General features: G+C 33.8%; 1 protein-coding gene across 9 annotated transcripts in view; it reads right to left on the bottom strand.

Annotated features, from left to right (window-relative positions):
- Positions 1-20,823, bottom strand: part of LOC123551848 (coiled-coil domain-containing protein 181-like) — a 31,025-nt gene extending 10,202 nt beyond the window's left edge. For 2 of the 9 annotated variants that reach the window (XR_008370622.1, XM_045341073.2), the window contains exons 1-5: positions 20,687-20,823; positions 15,145-15,254; positions 7,203-7,389; positions 6,101-6,915; positions 5,282-5,344 (exon numbers count right to left, since the gene is read on the bottom strand). Coding sequence is in view for 8 of the 9 variants with exons in the window: in XM_045341073.2 (XP_045197008.1) it covers positions 5,282-5,344; positions 6,101-6,915; positions 7,203-7,389; positions 15,145-15,243 (1,164 nt within the window). In the remaining variant the exon portion in view is untranslated. Of the gene's footprint in view, positions 1-2,500; positions 2,522-5,281; positions 5,345-6,100; positions 6,916-7,202; positions 7,390-15,144; positions 15,255-20,607 lie in introns of all 9 variants that reach the window. The other 7 variants (XM_045341074.2, XM_045341075.2, XM_045341076.2 and 4 more) reach the window with 5 other exon arrangements.
- Between the last annotated feature and the right edge of the window lie 209 nt (positions 20,824-21,032).

Here is a 21,032-nt window from a genome sequence, read left to right as displayed (position 1 = left end):
AACATTAATGCCAAGTTTTAAAATGCCTTGATGAATGGCAAAGTTATGGACTGGAAACAAAACAAGACTTTGTTAACCTTTGAACTCCAAGTGTGACCGTGACCTTGGAGCTAGGGGTTTGGGCCTTGCTTGTCACATATTGTCTCATTATGAAGAACATTTGCCCCAAGTTCTTTTACAATCCCTTCGTGGATGGCAAAATCATAGACCAGAAACAAGGTGTGACGGGCAGACAGACAAATTGACAGAAGGACAGAGAGCCTTGTTTGCGGGCAGTAGAATTTATGTTTAAAAAGTTTTTCCATGATTTGACCCAGTGATTTAGTTTTTGAATTCTGTTCCAAAACAGACTTTTCATAAAGGCAATTTTACTGACCAGATTCATGAAATTCAGGTAGAGAATGCCGCATCTTGAGTATTAATTAGGTTTTTGTATGAACTGACCTACTTTTTCACGACACACAACCCAGTCTTACAATTGACCTAGATTTTATAAATCAGAATAATAACCAGGTTTTACAATGTAAAATATGAATAATTCAATGATTTCTCTACTGTTACTGGATAAAGAGCTTGTGGCCATTACTTAAGAAATGCAGCCTGCAATGTATTAATAATATCAAATATAACAATGTTGGCTAATTTAAAGGCCTTAGTTCTAGTGTAGCTGGAGCAATAGCAACTATCAAACTTGCAGCCATCCATATATGAGCCATGCCATGGGAAAACCAACATAGTGGCTTTGCGACCAGCATGGATCCAGACCAGCCTGCACATCCGTGCAGTCTGGTCAGGATCCATGCTGTTCGCTAACAGTTTCTCTAATTGCTATAGGCTTTGAAAGCGAACAGCATGGATCCTGACCAGACTGCGCGGATGCGCACGCTGGTCTGGATCCATGCTGGTCGCAAAGCCACTATGTTGGTTTCCTCATGGCACAGCTCATATATTCTGTGTTAGTTCCATAAAGACAGTTAAAAATAAATGAGGTCTAAAATGTATATAGTCAGAGTTTGTAAAATTGTTGATGATGCATGACAATGATAGACACAAAACAATCACAACAGCTTCTCTTGAGCACCTTACACTCTGGTGACTAAAAAACATGCAATGAATTAATGTAACTGGCAACCATATTCAACAGGTAAGTAAGAAAATTCCAAAAAAGTATGCCATAATAATCAAGAACTTGCCTTTCAGAAAACTTGAAGGCCAAGTTCATGTTTCTTCACAAGACAAAACTGCCTCAAAAAAAAAAAAAAAATTCATTTACCATATCTGAGTATTAATAACTAACATAAAAAACAGGGCCAAGATGGCCCTGAGTCGCTCACCTGACCATAAATGTATGACCTTGAATATATGTCAGGAAAAACTGTTTCAAAGAAAGGTAACAACTGTATTTAATACAACACTAGATGGGCAAGGCTACATAAGTTTGATTGTTTGGATAAAGCCTTTTAATGTACAATGTATTTCATTAGTAAACATCAACCTTCCATTTTAGATAAAGTTTAAAAAGAAATATATATTGTCAATAGTATGAATTTATTTTAAGACTCTTGCAATTCTGTAAAAGAATGACCATTTGAGTATATCGATACTATTGTGTATTTCTATTTACTGATGTTTGTAAATGGACGGGACTCTAATAAACAATATATACATATAGGTCACCTAAAACTCTTTGTTTTGCACAGTAGGTCACAAGTTTCTGTCGGTGTTTTCCCAAGTTTCTGTCGGTGTTTTCCCAAGTTTTTGTACTACTTCATGTTTTGCTCAGATTTCAAGATGTTTTTGTGATGTCATTCACGTATGACTGCCATGGACAATAAAATGTTTGATTTAAACTCAAATGACCCACTGACTAAATTTTACTGAAACATCACTTAAATGTTATAAAAATAATTTATATTCATGACGTTGATGTGATTTCCTTTTGCAAAATCTTATGTAATTCTATTTTCATTATAACTGTTTTTACATTTAAGATGTCAAAACATTAGACGGGCTGCTACGTTGCTATGGTTATTAAATAAACCAGATGACCTAGTTGCAAACCTGACCTAGATTTCATTAAGCATGCTTCATACAGGTAAGGTGGAAAATGTGTCAATGTAGTGTTCACAAACATTTTCTATTGATCTGACATAGTAAGCTTATTTTTTATTCCTCATGACCTAGTTCAAAACTGTACCTTGATTTTATAAAGGCAATTTCATGCAGATTTCAGAATGAAAATTTAGCTTCTACAATATCAATGTTTTCAGTGTGATTTGACCTGCTAACCATGTTTTTAACAATGGATGACCCAGTTTCAAATTTACTGTGACTTACAGACTCACGGACACAGGGTGATCACAATAGTTACCATGAGCACCTTTCGTGCAAAAAAAAGTGCACATGATAGATACTAAAACATGGTAAAAATCTGAAATAACTGACAAATGTTTGTTCATGTAACCAATGCAATTGCGGAATGACAAATTTTCTGACTTACCTCATCTGAATCACAATCTTTCTGTTATATGAAATGAGAACAAACACAAATACAGAATTCTATGGTACAAACATATTTACCCCTGTCTAAATGTCATCTACAGTACAAACATACACACTAGGTCCTGTTTTAACTATTTTCTATGGAAAAAACGTGCACACATTAGTATAAACAACCAAAATAGAGAAATCTGACAAGCTTGCAATAAATTTAATTCAAAGCTAAAAATTAAATAAAAAAAAAAATTGTGGAAAGCAATGATTTTGGGTAATATAACTTCACTACTAAACTGTTTTTCTGCTTGTGCCAATGAAACAGCGGACTGGAACAGTCAAATGTCATTACGTTTAACCGTTTTGTAAAATATAGCATTGATGTTACAAAAAAAACCAAAAAAAAACATTATTCTGTATAAAACACATTTGAAGGCAATAAGTTATTAATCTTACTGATAATATTGTGTAAACAATTCTATTTTATAGTTTTACAAGGCTTTGAAGTACCAATTTTGAGCTGATTTATCGATTTAATAGTTATCCACTGTAGATCCTACATTTGTAATGGTTTCAGTTTTCATATGTTTTATTGATACAATATTCTGTGATTATTTTGAACAAAGACCATTCGGTACCTCTGTGAATTTTGATATCTGAATTGTAATTAACATGTTTTAAAGTATTGGAAGTAGGTACAAACTGATAAAGTTTAGCGAATATCTTGAACTAAAATAGCTCTGCACAAATACAATATAGACCGGCAATATAATGTTTGTGTTTATATTATCTTTTATCAATTCCCCTTAACTAGGATTAATCATGTTTTTAAGATAGTTCAGGGCTTTTTATTACCAGGAGGGGAAGGGGCCCAGGCCTGTTTTTTTGGGAAAAATAGCTAAGTATTTGGGCAACTGATGTAAAGTCAATTTTGGGGGAAAACTGCATGATTTAAAAGAAATTTTCTGAGGGGAAGGGGCTTATTAACGGCCCCAATTATGAAGGAAAAAAAAAACACCTGTAGTTTTACATTATAACATGCTGAACCTTCTTTTTACAGTAAAAAAAATAAATAAAAAAATTTGGACATCACTTTACAAGTTGTCAGTTTTTAACCAGCAACACTTTGGAGCATGAAATTTCTTATAAACAATGTTTGCTTTTGTTGTTGTTGTTGTTTTGTAGGGATGGGAGGAGGATCTAAATTCTGTTCATTAAGTTAAGATTTCTTTCTAAATTTCTGTTCTGACAGGAAAATTCTAGCTGCATGTATTACACACAAGAAATATACATGGGTATAAAACTGTCTGTAGATGTATTTGCTTGAAGGAGTTGTGTATACATGTATTTTGTACATATAAAAATTTTTGCAATATATATAGCTGTAAAATTCCACTTTCAGCATCTATATAGTGAAGTATACAGTACTGCTTCAAAATGTTTAGTTTTATTCCTCAGGAAGGAGAGGGATCCTCTGTCCAAAACTTAAATATGCAGTCCATGTGACCCCATCAAAATACCCATCAATTTATACAGAATACATAACCTTTTATTACACTGATTTGAAATCAAAACTCCAACCAAACCCATCTTATACAAACAACATACATAATTATCCAACTTCAACTGTGATAACAATAATATATATTATGATATACCCTTGTGGTATTATAAAACCCAAGATTATGTAGGCACACTTCAATATGAAACAATTTTATAACAAAATGATAAATAGCACATCATGTTATCTAGCACTTGACACGCAAAAGCCAGTCTATGCATCTTCACAGAACTAAGGACCAATTTTGGTACATAAATTATTTATATGGGTTGAAAAGCTTAAGATTCTGCCCCCCCCCCCCCCCCCCCCCCATTTGATTATCTGATTATCATCTGTTAACGACTTGTAAGAATATATTCAGTAACTGTTCTATATTTAAAAGAGAGTCTAGAGCGGCCATGAGAGTAGGTAGATCTATTGACAAAACCATCTCTGGTAATAAATAAGAGCAGTCTGGAAGACAGCTTTATCATAACACAGTCTGCTCTGCTCATGTCCGCTTAACTATGAAATTTTTCATGAACTGTCTATGAAGATGCATACAGCATTGCCAGGAGAAACAAATAGTCAAAAATCAATGTACCCAAAGTCAAAGACACATAGCCAAAATACACAGAGAAGACAACTTCAACATAAACCAGTGGAGCATACAACATTAACAAAATAATAAAAATATGCATTCACAATGAACATTTGAGAAAACTGAGATGAACCTGAGAAACAGCGAGTGATTTACCACTAACCTGGGTCTGAGTTTGGAGACCAGTCTAAACAAATACAATTTTGTCACTGGTCAATTTCAAAAGCTGAATTAGAATCAACCAATCAGCTGCTGAGGATTTTAGACTGGTCTCCAAACTTAGTTTTTTAAAATATTGATGTTTGTGGAAAATGGTATTTAAATGACTCATGAACAAAACTTTTGTTTTGTTGACTTATCAGAAAAGATAGGTTATATGAGTGAAATGAATGACAGGCATATTCTGTTATTCAGTCAATGCAGTATGCTTCCTGGATTATCATTCAAAAGAAAGTGCAAAAGAAAAAGAATGTTGTTTTAATGTCCACGAAAGAAAAAATATATTATTTTCCACATGTAATACCAAGAAAAATTCTGAAATTCTGAGTAGATAATTAGGGGGTGTTCAAAAATGTTTCCCATGACAATTAGTTTAACTGGTGAGGGCTGGTCAGGAAGCACCTCAAAATTAAGATTTACCAAAATACCTTATAGTAGAGAATATCATATGTCGCAAATGCCTTGTTTTTCTCAAAATCTCGGATTCTTTGCTGTCATTTGAATAAAATTTGTTCATTAAAATGTGAAACAAACAATGTCTGTCAGTGTTGATCACCTGGTTCATACAGGAGTATATTATACACATGTAGTAGGCAAATTCTGAACTAAGCGGAATGTATATAAAGAATTATTGATTTAAGCTTATACCAGTAATCTATAGCATAATAAACTGCATAAAAACAAAGCTGACAGAATTGATCAGTGTAAATCAGAGAAAAAAAATACGAGTTAGATATACATGTATCAAGGATCACAGACTAAATGTGACTTTGAACACAAAGAATGTTATCTTTAAGTTAATATATATCTAAATGTTAATGCCAGTGTCCTAAAATCTAAATGTTAATTCAACTCTCCTAGTAAAAACTGTTTCTAACAAGGAATCACTGCACTAATAGAAAAACACAGAAAAAAGTCATTTACATAATATAACATCAGCATTTCAACCGGTGCTGTCCATTTTCAAATTTGTATGGAGCATATCACAGACATTTTGTGTATTTTCCTGAGATATAACTTTCAAGGCATTAAAAAAACAACTTGTCAGACCCTGTAAGTACTCCTTTGATATAAATGTCTTAAATTGTAATTAAATCAAAATATCTTAAAATCTAACTAATCAAATTCCTCATTTCTGCATACAGGTGATGTTATAAATAGATAAAAAAACATGTAAAGATTTCAAGTTTGATCTGCTGATGATATTACATAACTGTTAGAAAATTATTGTGAAAGGTTACACATACCCTATCTTCTTTTGCATTCGTTTTCCTATCTTCTTCTTCTTGTATTTTTCTTCGTCTGTCATTTTCTCGTTTCTTCTTTAACCAGAATTCAAATGCTTCCTGATTCTCTTTTTCCTTATTCTGTTCTTCTTCCTTCCTTCTTCTTTCACTCTCTTGCCTTTGTTTTTCATGAGCTTTCTTTCTCTCTTCCATTAATTGTTTTTCTCTTGGCGATAAAGCATATGGAGAATTGTAATCAAAGTTATTAATTGCTGACCCATGATCAGTTGCCCCATGTGCAGACTGTGGGCGTTGTTTGACTGGTGTTGTCCGAACGCTACGTCGTGAACTGGCAGAGGCTGTAGCTGGTCTTGGCTTCCCTGGTGGTGCAGGTTGTAGCTTCCCTTTATTTTTCTCATTCTGTTTCTTCTCATTCTCCTTATTGTTGTCATGGTCCATTGTATATCCTAAATCCCTGGCACGTACATCATCAGCACTTACTAATTGAAACTGTCCATCAATTTCTATCAACACTTCATCTTTTTTGCCTGAATTTGATTTTTTGCTGGTAGAAATGGTTTCTGAATTGTCATCAACTTTATCTTCAGTTTGTTTTTTAGGAGGACTTGTAGTTTTAGTTGACTTTGGACTATTTTGTTTTTTATCTTCACCTTCTTCATCGCTAAAGTCAGGTGGTGGAGCCACCAAATCAATAAGATTTGACTTAAAAACTACTTTAGATTCATTCTGTTTTTCAACAGGAGTTGGATCATTTTTAAGTTCCTCATTTAAAATTTTGAGACGTTCAGTAACATCATATTCTGGGGGGTCCTCATCTAAATGATAAACATTAGAAAACAAGCAAAATTAAGAATTATTTGAATAAAAACCATAAAATCCCAGTAATTCATCTAGAATTTATTAAGTAGTCACAGTGTTACATTTCATGTTACCTTTGGGAAAAATTTAAAATTTATGCTAAGAGAATTCTCTTTTCAATTTGTACTTTCACTGATATATATCAATATTCAACAAAACTTTATGTCTTCTCTGACTGGAATTGGCCTGTATATTAGTTTTTTTTAATGTATATTAATATATTTAATTGTGACTAAAACCTCACCAGGTAGGCAGCCCATTTCTGTTTTGAGATTATCTAGTTCCTCCAATGCACGTTTTTGATCCTCTGTTAGATTATAGTCATCTACCTCAGAGTCTTCGTTATCACTCTGCTCCCGTACAGGAAGTGTCTCAGAGCTCGACTTACCCTCCCCCGTTTTATCTTTGTCTTTTTCCATCGTGTTTTGGTTCTACAAATATCAAAATAGCCAAGTTTATTATATTTCTTTATGTTTTTCAGTGATTTTATTGAAATGTTCATGTAGCAGTGAAACATATCTGATAAGTTCATTAATTTCTTTCAGTGAAAACTATCAAATATTTCAATGGTATGGAATTTTGCACTAGTATTGAATTAGAAATGGGTAAAACTTTTGCTATACCATTGCAAAAACATGAAGTACAAAAAAATATGGTGATCAAAATGTCCTTCAATTGTTATAACAAATCTTACATTTCCACAACTTTGAAAATATGGCAATCTGTTGATTAGGCAGTGGAAGATAATTCAATCTTGCATTCAAAACAAACAAAATTAATATCCTCTACATCTTAAAATAAGTTATTACAACACGTTTTTTTCTGTTCTTAAAAAATAATTACCTACTAGTAGTATATCCCCCTAATACTCTTGAAAAATTATTATAGTATCTTAGTTTTGTGTGTATTTATATTTCAGATACTTTTAACTTACTCACAATGATCTAAATTGTTGTTAACGCACTGACCGCCAGATTTTGGCTAAAAATATTTTTTCTTCTAATTTTTCTTCAAAACTGAAGTTTGGTCATATTATGAATATCAGGATATGACTTTTTGTTTCTAAACTATCTTAAAAACGCCAAATCAAGATAAAAATGATGCCCAAGTCAGGAATTGAACACGGGCCACGGCAATAAAAACTTTCCAGTGGTCTTGATCAATACAACACGGACGAATATGTAATTGACGGACGAATATGTAATTGACGATCGTTAAATACTAATATTTATAACTAAGGCACCTTACCTTGAGTAAAGTGTTACAAGGTTTTTCAATTTTCAATGTAAAAATTGAGTAAAAAAATATACGGAATCCTGTTCGTGCCACATTAAATCTCCTCACCAACATGCGATAATTATCGCCCTGTCCAAAAACATAATTATATACAAGCGAGATTTAACAATCCTCGCGAGGTTTTTGAGTCGATAATTATTATCGTCCTAATTTTTTGCATGTCTTTCTTAATTCTCACATCGGGAAATTCAAATTCCGCTTAAACAATGATACATAGTTGCGAGAATTAGTAAAACCACACATTGTTGCCCAGTGATAGGGATCATTTCTTACTATTGCACCGTGGATGAAATTTTCTGCTACACCGTTGAAAAAGGGAAACGGCATCAGCAGAGACTGTCATTAGAAATTTGTTTTGGTGTATTGATACCAAATACCCAGGAAGAATTATATCGATCAATTTGTCCAGAAATTTAATCCAAGCAACAGTGCGACAATGCGAGGTTTTACTAATTCTCACAATTATGTATCGTTATTTAAGCGGAATTTCCCGATGCGAGAATTAAGAAAGATACCCGAAAATTAAGACGATAATTATCGACTCAAAAACGTTGTGTGGATTGTTAAATCTTGTATGTATATATGTTATCGGACAACGCTAAAATGATCCAATTTTTTGCGTGTTGGTGAGGCGAGAATTAAAGTGGCACAATCAGGATTTCGTAAAAACAACTAATTATCAAATATTTCTATAACATACAGTCTGTCAGTAATTAAGTTTCAAAGCTTTCTTAAGAAATATAGCATTAATTTCCTGATGCCTAATTTTTTTTCTCTTTTTCTATTGTTGTACGATCTGGAGGCAAGTGCCTTTAACTTGAGGCCATTATACAGATAGTACTTTCAAGATTGAACCCGCCACAAAAAATTGTAATTTTATCAAATAACAAATATTATATTTGCACAGAAGTAGCAGATTTTGGCCTCTTTTATCTCTTGGACAGATATTTATTGCCTTCTATATTATCGAGATCCAATATAAATCCTAATAAACCAGTAACATAAGTAGTGAAACTATGTTGATAGATATTAACAAATATTGTGGTATTTGGATATATATATCTTTTTACATTTAAGTTTAAAGTGGGTTTGATAATGGTATCAGAAAAAGGCAATGTACTGTCAGGCAGCTACCATATAAAAATCTGAAAGTACTTTACGGGCTAGGCAAATGCTCTTACCATTCTAACACTTTTTGTTTGTTAAGAACATACTCCTTTCCTTCTAATCGATTACAACTTTATATTTTGTTTCAAGAAATACCAAGTCTTATATACACGTACGTTGTTGAGATATACTTTGAAACCAATATTTTTCTGTTAGGGACTCTTTTTTTTTTATCTAGTGGCTGCTTACATGAATGAAATTATAAATCACAACGAACAAGTTAAATAAAACAAATATTCTTTAAAATTTGAAAATCACAAATTAATGTCCCAATAAAAAAGACATTTTGGCCAAAATGGTGAATTTTTACGGCGACAAATTTAAATGATTTCACAGTATACAATGTATTTGCCTAATAAAAGCGTTACAGTTTAGGATTTCTGCATTCAAATGAAGCACGGTCCCAAAGAAAAGATTTTAACTAAACAATTTTATGACTGGATCAATAGATAAACCCCCAAAGATGAATTGTTAGGAGTTGAATATTTGTTCCTGATAGCATTGCACACACGTCAGCATGATGAAATAAGGCAAGATAAACCAATCATTAAATGCATAATTAATAAGACGTAGATCAGTCCCAGCAAGTCATCAAGGTACAAACTTATATATGAGAGTATACAGTAAACAACTGTTTAAATATTTATGAACAATGTCAACAAACAAATACTGAAAGTCATAACTTGAATAATTGTGAGTCTATGTCTATTAGATGGGTAAATATTCTGTAGACTTACAATTCCATCTTCTTCACAAACTCAAATAAGTCTTAAATAGAAAATGTTGGGAGCTTTTTTTTGTTTAAAAATACAAAAAACAAAAAAAAAAGCAACAAACACGCATAATGATACATGCATTTAAAATGCCTGACAGAAAAATGGACAATTCCATAGCTGGGTAATATCTCCAGAAAAAAAACAACAACAGAAAAATAGACAATTCCATAGCGGGGTTATATCTCCAGAAAAAAAACAACAACAGAAAAATAGACAATTCCATAGTGGGGTCATATCTCCAAAACAGCGACAGAAAAAATTAAATAGACAAGTCCATAGCGGGGTCTTATCTCCAGAAAAAAACAACCACATGTCCACTTTATGCTGATAATGTTAACTGATTTATTTATTTATTTGGGTTTTACGGCGCACCAACACAGTATAGGTTTATGGCGCCAAACAGGACTACAAATTTTGGTTCCACATCTCATTTACATCGAAATAAAAACATGAGGTATGGAATCAAAATTTGCATACCTGCTGGAATCACAGAGTTACTGCAAAACCAAGTGTTAAGACCCTATTAGTCGCCTCTTACGATCATGCAAGGGTAAGGCAGTGGTTCCAATTCTTTTTATACACAGATCATCCCAGAACCACATGGGGCTAATGTTAACTGAGTTTTCTTTCATAGGATGGAAACTGTTGGAGGAGTTGAATACACATGAAAATATGACAGACAAACAGACATTTTAAACATTATAGTCCTCCTGGCTGTCCTGGGTCTTCAGAATCAAGGGCATAAAAAAGGCAATTATTTTTAATTAAAAATTTTTGCTTTATAAGAAGTTTGAATGCAAACATTTTAGAACTGTTAGGACAGTACATTCAGCTATTCAAAAATGTTTACCAAGATTTTATTACTGGGTATATAAATGTATTCAGCAATGTTAAACAATTTTTTTGGAGAAGGGGGGCAGGGAGGGGGCATGAGGGTACAGAAATAGGAGGGAGGGGTTTGGGGGTATTTGACAAATCTATGAAACAATATAAGCTTTTGTGAGAATTGTAAAAAAAAAGGAAACCGCTGTAGGACGAGTGTTTGGGTGGGGGATGTATCAGGGTTACAAAGAGTCCATATAAGATACAGTCGACATCGTACTTGCGACCACCTCTATTAAGCGATTTTTGTATTAAACGACCAGTCAAAATCCCTCCCGAACGTTTTCAGTATATAAATTCATTCTATTAAACGACCTACGTTTAATAAAAACGACTAGCGACCACATTAATGTAGTCCTGACAGGTAAAATATTTGACAAAAGTATCTATTAAGCAACCAGGTACCAAAATTCTACCGGGCATTTCTTCATCTGTGTAATTAGCGAGTACATTTTGCACGTGACTGAATGCAATGAACCTTTGTATCAGTCAAACTGACAAACAATCTAGCCATAATTTTCATGGTTTGTGGACTTGGAAAAGTGTTCACGATGTTAAAACAGATTTTGAAATCATACATGTATGTTCATAATAAATACAGTTATATTAACAGTTAAAAAAAACTTTCCTTTTCATCTGACTGAAATTCATTAAGAGACCATTCCATTAAGAGACCACTTCTTAGCAGTCCCTTGGGTGGTCTCTTAATACAATAACGACTGTATTAGTTGTGAGAAATATTAAATCAAAAAAATGTTTTGGAAGAAAGAGGATATGAAGGATACAGAAAAACATAAGAGATATAAAATACAAAAAAGTAAGTGTAAGAAATGTAAAAAATGTTGTTTTTTCTCTCTTTTTTTTTGGTTGGGTGGGGTGGGCGGGGGGTGGGGGGCGGGGACAAAATCGGATCCCAATGGCCTTGACCTTTGGGAAACCTGACTCTAAACCAAAAGATCAATCCTTACGTGAGATTTGATCACTAAAGGAGCAGTAGTTAACCCTTACCCTGCTAAATTTCTATAATGAACTTGTCCATCTTTCAATTTGGACAGTACCATTAACTGTTAAGGGGTGCTGACCAAAAGATACTGACTGAATGGCAAACAGTGCAGATCTTGATCAGACTGCATGGATGTCTGCCTGACCTTGATCTACACTGGTCAGAAAGGTAGAATCAATCTTGTCCAGCATGATAAGGGTTAAGAAGACGTAGCAAAATTAAGAAGCTTGCTGTAAAATTTTAACAAGTATTATTACAATATTTGGTCACTGTGCCCTTGACCTTTTGGATACTTAGCCAAAAGATGCCAACACTTTACTATGATCAATCCTTATTTGAAGTTTGAAGATTATAGGAGCAGTAGTTAAGAAGACACAGTAAAACTCAGTTTTAAGGAACTTGTCGGGGTTACAAAAAAAGTGTTTGCTATATCCGTGGAACGCTATACATATATATAGGGACAATAGTTTGAAATAAATGAGCTGTATAACAAGCACCAGGCGTGTTGCAAACAAGGCGGGCAAAAATGTGATTGCTAATGTGTTTAATTGGTGTTTTCTCAAAATAAAGTATATTCATTAATAAAGAATTTATTATTGATTTGGCATAAACATTAAATCTTATTTTTCATTCCAATTCAGTTTTTCAATATTGATAATAACTGATTACATAGAATTTATACTTCGTTGGTTAATTATTTACCTCCTTGTGGAGAGTAATATACTGTCAAGGGAACTTGATAAATTTGAAATACGTATTCAGATGATTATCTCTTGTGTCAAAAAACACATATAATGTTCTGTTCATAAAAAAACTAATGACAATGTACTTTCATGTTACAGTAGCTTAATTACTGCACTTAATTAAATGTTTACATGCAAAGTAAAAAGGCACCGGTAGGTACTGTATTGCATAATAACAATGAGAAGTGACAAAGTATTTTTCTCACCCATTGTTGTATGTTAGAAGGCGTTTAAATAAAAGATTGTAAGTGTTCAAAATATCATTGACTAAGATTGTTATAAACGAGTGAAATGTCATGTTGAGACATATAAATGTGTTCCTTATAACCGAGTTTTCCCTATATATTCAAGTTGGTTATATCTGTGTGTTTTTCAATATATAAAATATACAGCAGAAAACTCCAGTCAGAAAAATGAGTTCCTCATAACAGAGATTTCTTTACAAGCCAAGTATGCTATCAGTTAGTTTTACTGTATAGTGAAATTTAGAAGCTTGCCAGAAAACTTTAACCCTTAGCCTGCTAAATTTCTAAAATAGACTGGTCCATCATTCAATATAGGCAATACCATTTATTATTCAAAGGGGTGTTCACTGAAATTTTACCGACTGAATAGCGAACAGTGCAGACCATGATCAGACTGCACGGATGTGCAGGCTGATCTTGGTCTGCACTGGTCGCAAAGGCAAAATCAATTGCTGCCAGCAGGCTAAAGGTTAAACAGCATTAATATTACATTTGATCCAGGTTTAAGGATTTCTGACCCTAATTTCAGGTGTCTGCCCTTTAACAAGAACAACACTTTAAATATGTGAAGTTTGATTTTATTAGGGGCAGTAGTTAAGAAGATATTGTGAAACTGAGATGCTTGCCATAAAATTCTAACCTGAATATAACAGTGGTGCTGATGCTAGGGTGAGTACAACAGCCCTCCATATTTGTTGAATAATTATTAAAAATGTACTTATACCTCCTTATGCATAAATTCGCATTACAAATAATACATCCACTTGTGTAAATAACATTTTAACTTTAACTAAGTGTGATACTTATTTCATGATTTAATCTGGAGCACAATAGCAATGATCTCTGAAACCCGGCGTGACCATTAAAAACGGTAATTATATTGAACAAATGAGCCACATCCAGGATGTAAGTAAGTTTTTTACACAATCTGACTAAAGTACTTGATCTTCTAAACGAAGATCTGAGAATGACCCATTCAAATTCGTCTTTTGTATATTTTGGATTTCCAATATTGCTATTTTAATTTTTGCAAATATGTTTTTATTTGAACCAATCAGACGACTTGTTCGAATGTCAAAGAGAAAGAAAAACTTTGCAGTCAGTCCATGGCTCAAACGCAGGACCTCTCGCTTACAGAGCAAGTGCCCTACTGACTGAGCTAACCGGCTATCTGACATCTTACGACATACAAATTGTAGATATCAAAAACCAAGTTTTTTTTAAGCTTGCAGAATGTTGTAAGTTAGCTTTTGATTGGCTAGCGGAAGGGTTGTCAGAACGAGGCTATCAATAGCTCGTTTTCAGATCCTAAGCGTAGCGTAATAGGAGATGTACTTTAGTCAGATTGGTTTTTTACACACAGACACATGGCACACAAACACAGATATTGTTATATTCTGTAGAATTTGTCAATTAAATGAAGTTAAGTTAATGAATTATCTCTTGGTTTTCAACTCTCATGTCTTGTCAAATATTTATGTTAGGAAGCTCTGTGTACATCAATAATGTTCTAGGAGAATAAATTTCACATTCAAGGCACAGCAGAGTGATCAAAGCTACAGAGTAGTGACAGCAATATCTAACAAGGTATAGAGAGCTACTGTTAAAATTCAGATAAACAGTTGTTTTATAACAGTTTCTTTTATTTGCACTCAAAACTGCATCATCATTCTGACCTTTGTTCTATGGAATCAGACAAAGCCTTTAATGTGCTAGTGACTTCTGCAGAATTATAACAACTATCTACTGAGTGCTGTTAGCTAGACCACTGATGATTAATGGCAGCGTTAAACATGCAACAATAACATTTCTCAACTGTACATGCAAATTTAACATCACACTTCCACATTAAAATTGTTATGATGTCATGACTACATATCAAAAAAGCTATTAACTCTGGAATACCGTGTCCCTGTATATCAAAGATTTAATGATCCCCTTATTAACTGAAGTCACTTAACATGACTGAAAATTTTGCTTCCCCTAATCAATGATAAATAGCAAATACATGTATATTTGTTTTAAAACATGTAATGAATATTATGTATCTGTTATAACAATATATCAAAATCACCTCTTTCTCTTTTTTGTTTTTTTCTTCACTTTCAATATAAGAGTTCAACTCCTTTTCAAAATCATCCAGATCAGTTTCTGCCTTTGATACCGACATCATTTTGAAGTGTTCTGTAAAACCAAATTACATATACAATAATAATGAAACCCTCAATTATAAAGAACCATAGTGCATGATTGTTTAAAATTATCACACAGAATATTTCTATTATGAAGAAAGCAACAAATTTGTCAGTAAAATTGACTACACTCAAGGACTTAAAAATGCCTCAGCCATATATGGCAAATATTTAGTTCTTGCAACATGTATTCAAGTATTTTATACTCATGTATTAATCTTCATTAAATTTGATTTGATATGGTGGTGTCATGCGTAATAATTCAAGCTTGACCATTGTTGCCTGTGCAAGTGTTGCTCATGCTATAATTCACATTATAAATATAAAATTTACATTGCACATTTATAAAAATCAAAATGTTACTAAACGTTGAAGTCCGTAACAAACTCATGAACAACTTGCATACCAAAATTTTCTGACTTTTATTTAATGAAAGATCTATTCATTAAAGCCAGTAATGACTTTTTAAGTCTATTTCTCAGAATCTTTAACTGAAATGCTATGAAGTGAAAATATCAAACACTGAACCAGTTATATCATATTGTAAAGCCACTGAAACTATACTGGACAGGCTGTGAGGGTTCCACCCCTGATACCACTACATAAACATTTTAAATTACATCAACTTCACCTGTGTTAGTGTGGTGCAACATAAAAATCAAATTATCCGTTTAATAATGGTCAAATAGTTTATCAATGGACATTTGATATTCTTGTCCAATGACAACAATCAAATCTCTATTATATATAAAAAAAATTACTCAAATATGAGCTTCACTAGTAGTATTCATACTTTGTTTAGCACAGACAAATTGCTACCTAAATACTATTATTGATTATGCATATAATTAAATCATAAACACATGCATTTACCCATTACCAAATTATTCTTGGATCAAATTTTCAAAATGCATAGAGGTGGCATTTTTGAGTCCTTGAGTGTACTCTGTGATTATTAATTTAATGTTAATCCACAGTTGACTTACTAGATTAGTATTTCTTTCATATTAAACAAGCTGCCAACCTAGTTATTAAAAGTTTAAAACATAATTCTTCAGGCCTGGATCCAGAAATATGGGCACCAGTTTAAAATGAAGGAATCACCAGCGAGGCACACAGCACCAAGAGGGGCTAGGTATAGGAGGGGTCCTCCGCTTGTGTTAGAGGGTCAGGGGGGGTCTCCCTCAAGAAATGTTTGACATATAGGTATGAAATGGTGGCCTCTGGTGCATATTTTTGTCTAAATTTTGAGGTACGGGAGGGGGTAACCCCTAATTTTAGGTGTTGTGATAAGCAGATGACCCCTATCTATTTTGAGAGCAAATGCTTGAAGGTTAAGGTCTTGGTGGTCTTGAGCTGAAATTCAGTTTCTGATCAATCACTGAAGAATGCTTTAGCCCAGGAACTGCAAACTTGGTAGGCAGGTTGATCATGACTGGCAGATTCAGTTTTTATACATCTATAAGCATGGCCTTTAAAGAACAGGCTCTTCCCCTTGAAAATTTTGAAAAGTATAAAATGGTGGTCTCTGGTGCATTTTTGGGACTAAATTTTGAAAAAGTATTCCTTTACCAAAATAGTTGGGTGCAACTTTTGATGTTTATAGATCACTTCTCAGCTAAATGGGGGGGGGGGGGGGGGGGGGGCACGAACCCCCTTGGGCAAGCCCTGAATCTGGGCCTGTTTTTAAAGGCATACTTATAGATGTATAAAAACTGAATGTCAATTCATAGGGATAATTAATTCATAGGGATAATGTGACAGTCATAACTGAAATAGAACGAAAGTGCATCACATCTTGAACCCGAAATTCTAAGTAAAAAGAGGGCATAACTCATAACATAATTGGTGCCAATACTGTGGACCTTGTGTCAATATGGTGTTGGTGATGATGTGGATCAACTATTTTAAGTTTTAACCAAATCCATTTAGTAACAACAGAGATATAGTGAAAAAGCATCAAAATTAAACTGAATTTCTAACCAAAATGAAACTGTGGTGCAAGAATTATGGCCCTGGTGTCATATGATGCGAGTGATGATGTGGAACAACTAAATCTATTTGGTAATGATAGAGTTAGAGTGAAAGTGCATCAAAACTTTAACCTGAAATTTTAAGTAAAAAGGGGAATCATTCATAAAATATTGGTGCTAGGATTATGGCCCTTGTGTCAAATAATGTGGGTGTAGATGCGGAACAACTATTTTAAGTTTGAATCAAATCCATTCAGTAATAACTGAGATAGAGTGAAAGTGCACCAAAACTTTAACCCAAAATTCTAAGTAAAAAGGGGAATAATTCATGAAGTATTGGTGCCAGAATTATGGCTCTTATGTCATAAGATATGAGTGATGATGTGGAACAACCATTTTAAGTTTGAATCAAATCCTTTCTGTAATAACAGAGATATAGTTAAAATGCATCAAAATTAACCTTAAATTCTAAGTAAAAAGGAGGCACAATTCATAAAAACTGGCACCAGAGTTCTGGACCTTGTGTCATATGATGTGAGTGGTTATGTGGAACAACTGTTTTAAGTCTGAATCAAATCCATTTAGTAATAACCTAGACAGAGTGAAAGTGCATCAAAACTTTAACCTGAAATTTTAAGTAAAAAGGGGGATAATTCATAAAATATTGGTGCGAGAGTTATGAACCTTATGCCAAATGATGAGGGTGATGATGAGGAATAACTATTTTAAGTTTGAAACAACTCCATCAAGTAATTACAGAGATAAAGAGAAAGTGCATCAAAACTTTAACCAAGGTGCGGACGCTCAAGGATGCTGACGCCGGGTCGAGTAGGACAGCTCTCCATACTTTGTACCATACCCTTTTTGAGCTCTAGAAATAACACTAAGTTAAGCTAAAAATTGTGCAAGACTGGTATCCTATTAATTGCAATGCTCATATTCTCTTGAAAAAAGGTATATTTTGAAAGAAAATTCCATGTTTGCTATCACACATGAACTATGTTAGATCGTAACCAGGGCTCCACTTATTCTTTGAAAGCAACTCTTCCTGCAGGACAAGCTGCCTAGAATTTTCACTCATCCTGCAATTTACTAAGAAAATGATATTTTACAGACAGCATCTATTTTAAAGTCCACTACATACCAGAATCTTGTTTTTGATTTTCGATCGTCTAGCTCAATGCAATCATAATGCAGTACCATAAAGGAGTTGGGCAGACAACAAATCAACTTTTGTTTTAGATTTTTTAGCTTCACGGCTTCAATTTAATAATGTTTATTGTATTTATCACAAAAAATCAGTAGTACTTCATTAAGTTCCAGTCGCCCGGAGCCAATTTCTACTTGTATTTACGAGCGGACGAGTAAATTTGCCGAGTCCTGGTAACACTCACAGTGCTGGTGTCATCAAAATGCACTGACGTTATGAGGTTAATCGTGATGTTACGCAGGATTATTGTGTAAATTTATTGTTGTTTAAACCACAGAAAAAAACATAAAATGGAAAGAAACTTTGCAGACACAGATCCAAAAATTTAGTGATAGAAGGTGATGGCAAAGGCTGCCTTTGAAAGGCGTGATTGTCAAGGCATATAGCACCCAGTTGAGGTATGTATAGAGAGGTTATCCCCTATTTCACTAGTACTGAAATGGGGTTAGTGCATGGGGTCTACAAGTTGGACACTTTTAAATATAGGTACATAAATTGTACACTCTGGTGTATTTTCGGTCTAGATTTTTAATACCATTTATTATGCTAACTAGTCCTATGTCAGCACAATTAAAAAACAACAACAAAAACAAGTGCATTTAATAAAGGTATATTTTGAAAGATTAAAATTTTGTAGTTTTTTCCCTAATTTTCATAACAAGAGCAAACACTTCACAGGAAATAGGAAGAACAATTTATGCAGAAAGAACAAACATTGACGGATAGGCAGCACCTAATTTCATATATTTAACTGCCTTATAACATTAGCAACGAGGTAAATTAGGAAGTGCATGCTGCAGAGGCCAGTCTATGTAGAGGCCATTTGGTATTTGCAGAGGCTAACTCTCTTTGAAGTTGAATAGTTGATGCCTTGCTCTCTGATTCCATGAGAATATTTAAGCCATCAATCTTAAAGTGAGGAGGAGTGTAGTTATTCAAGGCTTCTGGTTAAGCAGAGGGAGAGGCAAATGTCACAGGGTGAGAAAAATGTACAGTCAGTCCGGGCCTCGAACCCGGGACCCCTCGCTTACAGGGCGATAGTCCAAATAATAGGACATTTCGAACAGTGTGATAACTTTTGACTATCGCTGTCTCCATCACGTCCAAACTTATTCTGCATACTTAATTGTGTTAGGAAATCCCCAATGAAATCCGTTGGGAACGTTTTCAGGTACATGTACAAAGTATTTGTAATGATTACATCTCTTATAATGAATCTATGTATAAGCATAAACTTGCCTCGCTGACATTTCATGAATGTATATTTTGTGTTTTGTTTCTGCAAATTTAATGTCGATCATCGGCAGTCTGCTGTTTACTGAAACTGGTGTCAGGGTAGATATATCCTCACACCTGTCACACCATATTTTTGAAGATTTAAGTCTCTTATTTAAAAACATTAATTAGATTCAACCCATTTGAAGTCTCTACATGAATATTAATGTTTAATTTATTAAAGCAAGTAAGTCTGACTAGTATATTATGACTTTTTTGGATTTTTTAATGTCTTCGTTTTCCTAACAGTAAAATGCATACACGGGTAAGGCTTAGAGGGATGACATAAAATAACAGATCATAAAATAAGTCATCCCAATAAGCCAAACATGGCGAGTGCTCTACCAACCGAGCTAACCGGCTGCCTGACACATCTTCTCCCCTAACGTGAACCCCCACAAAGTGGAAGTTCGTCCTCGAATTCTGGAGGTACATAATATTGCATGCGTCGTATGACTGACCAAGCAAGCATGCCACGGTCCCATGTTGGGCGCCAAATGTCACAGGGTGAGCAAAATGTGCAGTCAGTCCGGGGCTAGAATCCGGGACCCCTCTCTTACAGGGCGAGTGCACTAAAGACCGAGTTAACCAGCTGACTGACACATCTTCTCCCCTAACATGACCAAGTCTGTACCGTGACACATACATTTAAATTCTACACCACCCCGGATAGATGTTTTTCTATATGAAAAAATAAAACATTTTTCATGGCTGGTACATTACAACCAGACAGCAAACCCACAAACTGGAACCAAAAACTCAACCATTAGGCTATCTAGGCAGTTATAAAACAGAATGTTGAGTTTTCTCACAAATTTACAACATCTTTAGATATGGACGTGAAAGGATAGGAATAGACATGCAAAAAAATCCTGCAATTTGCAAACCTTCATATATCAGCGGTTATAACTACTAGCTGGTTATCTTCATGTACTATTTATTAATATCATGACATATATTCATTACCAGTTTAAATACTTGTGTCAAGAAGCCATATTTTTCATCGACCTAAATTTTACACAGAATTGTTTGGATCCGTCACTTGGCAATGATGCTATCTAATTGGCCTTGTTAGTTTCGAATTCCAAAATTCAATTTGAAACAATTTTTTAAATGAAATTAAGTCAATTTCAGAACAGAGATAGGAAAATTATCCGTAAAATTATGTTAAAAATCTAAAAATGATACTATTAAATAACATAAACATATATTTTGTATCATAATTAAATAATTCGAATGTTCGGCAGGTGTTTCCTTTCGGTATTGTATAAGTTATTACCATACTTCGCACGACGACTAACTGTAGTCGCTA

Source organism: Mercenaria mercenaria, chromosome 4 (assembly GCF_021730395.1).
Source record: "Mercenaria mercenaria strain notata chromosome 4, MADL_Memer_1, whole genome shotgun sequence".
NCBI classification, from domain to species: domain Eukaryota; kingdom Metazoa; phylum Mollusca; class Bivalvia; order Venerida; family Veneridae; genus Mercenaria; species Mercenaria mercenaria.
The sequence above is the reverse complement of the archived record's forward strand: the minus strand, read 5'-3'. Positions and strand labels throughout refer to the sequence as shown.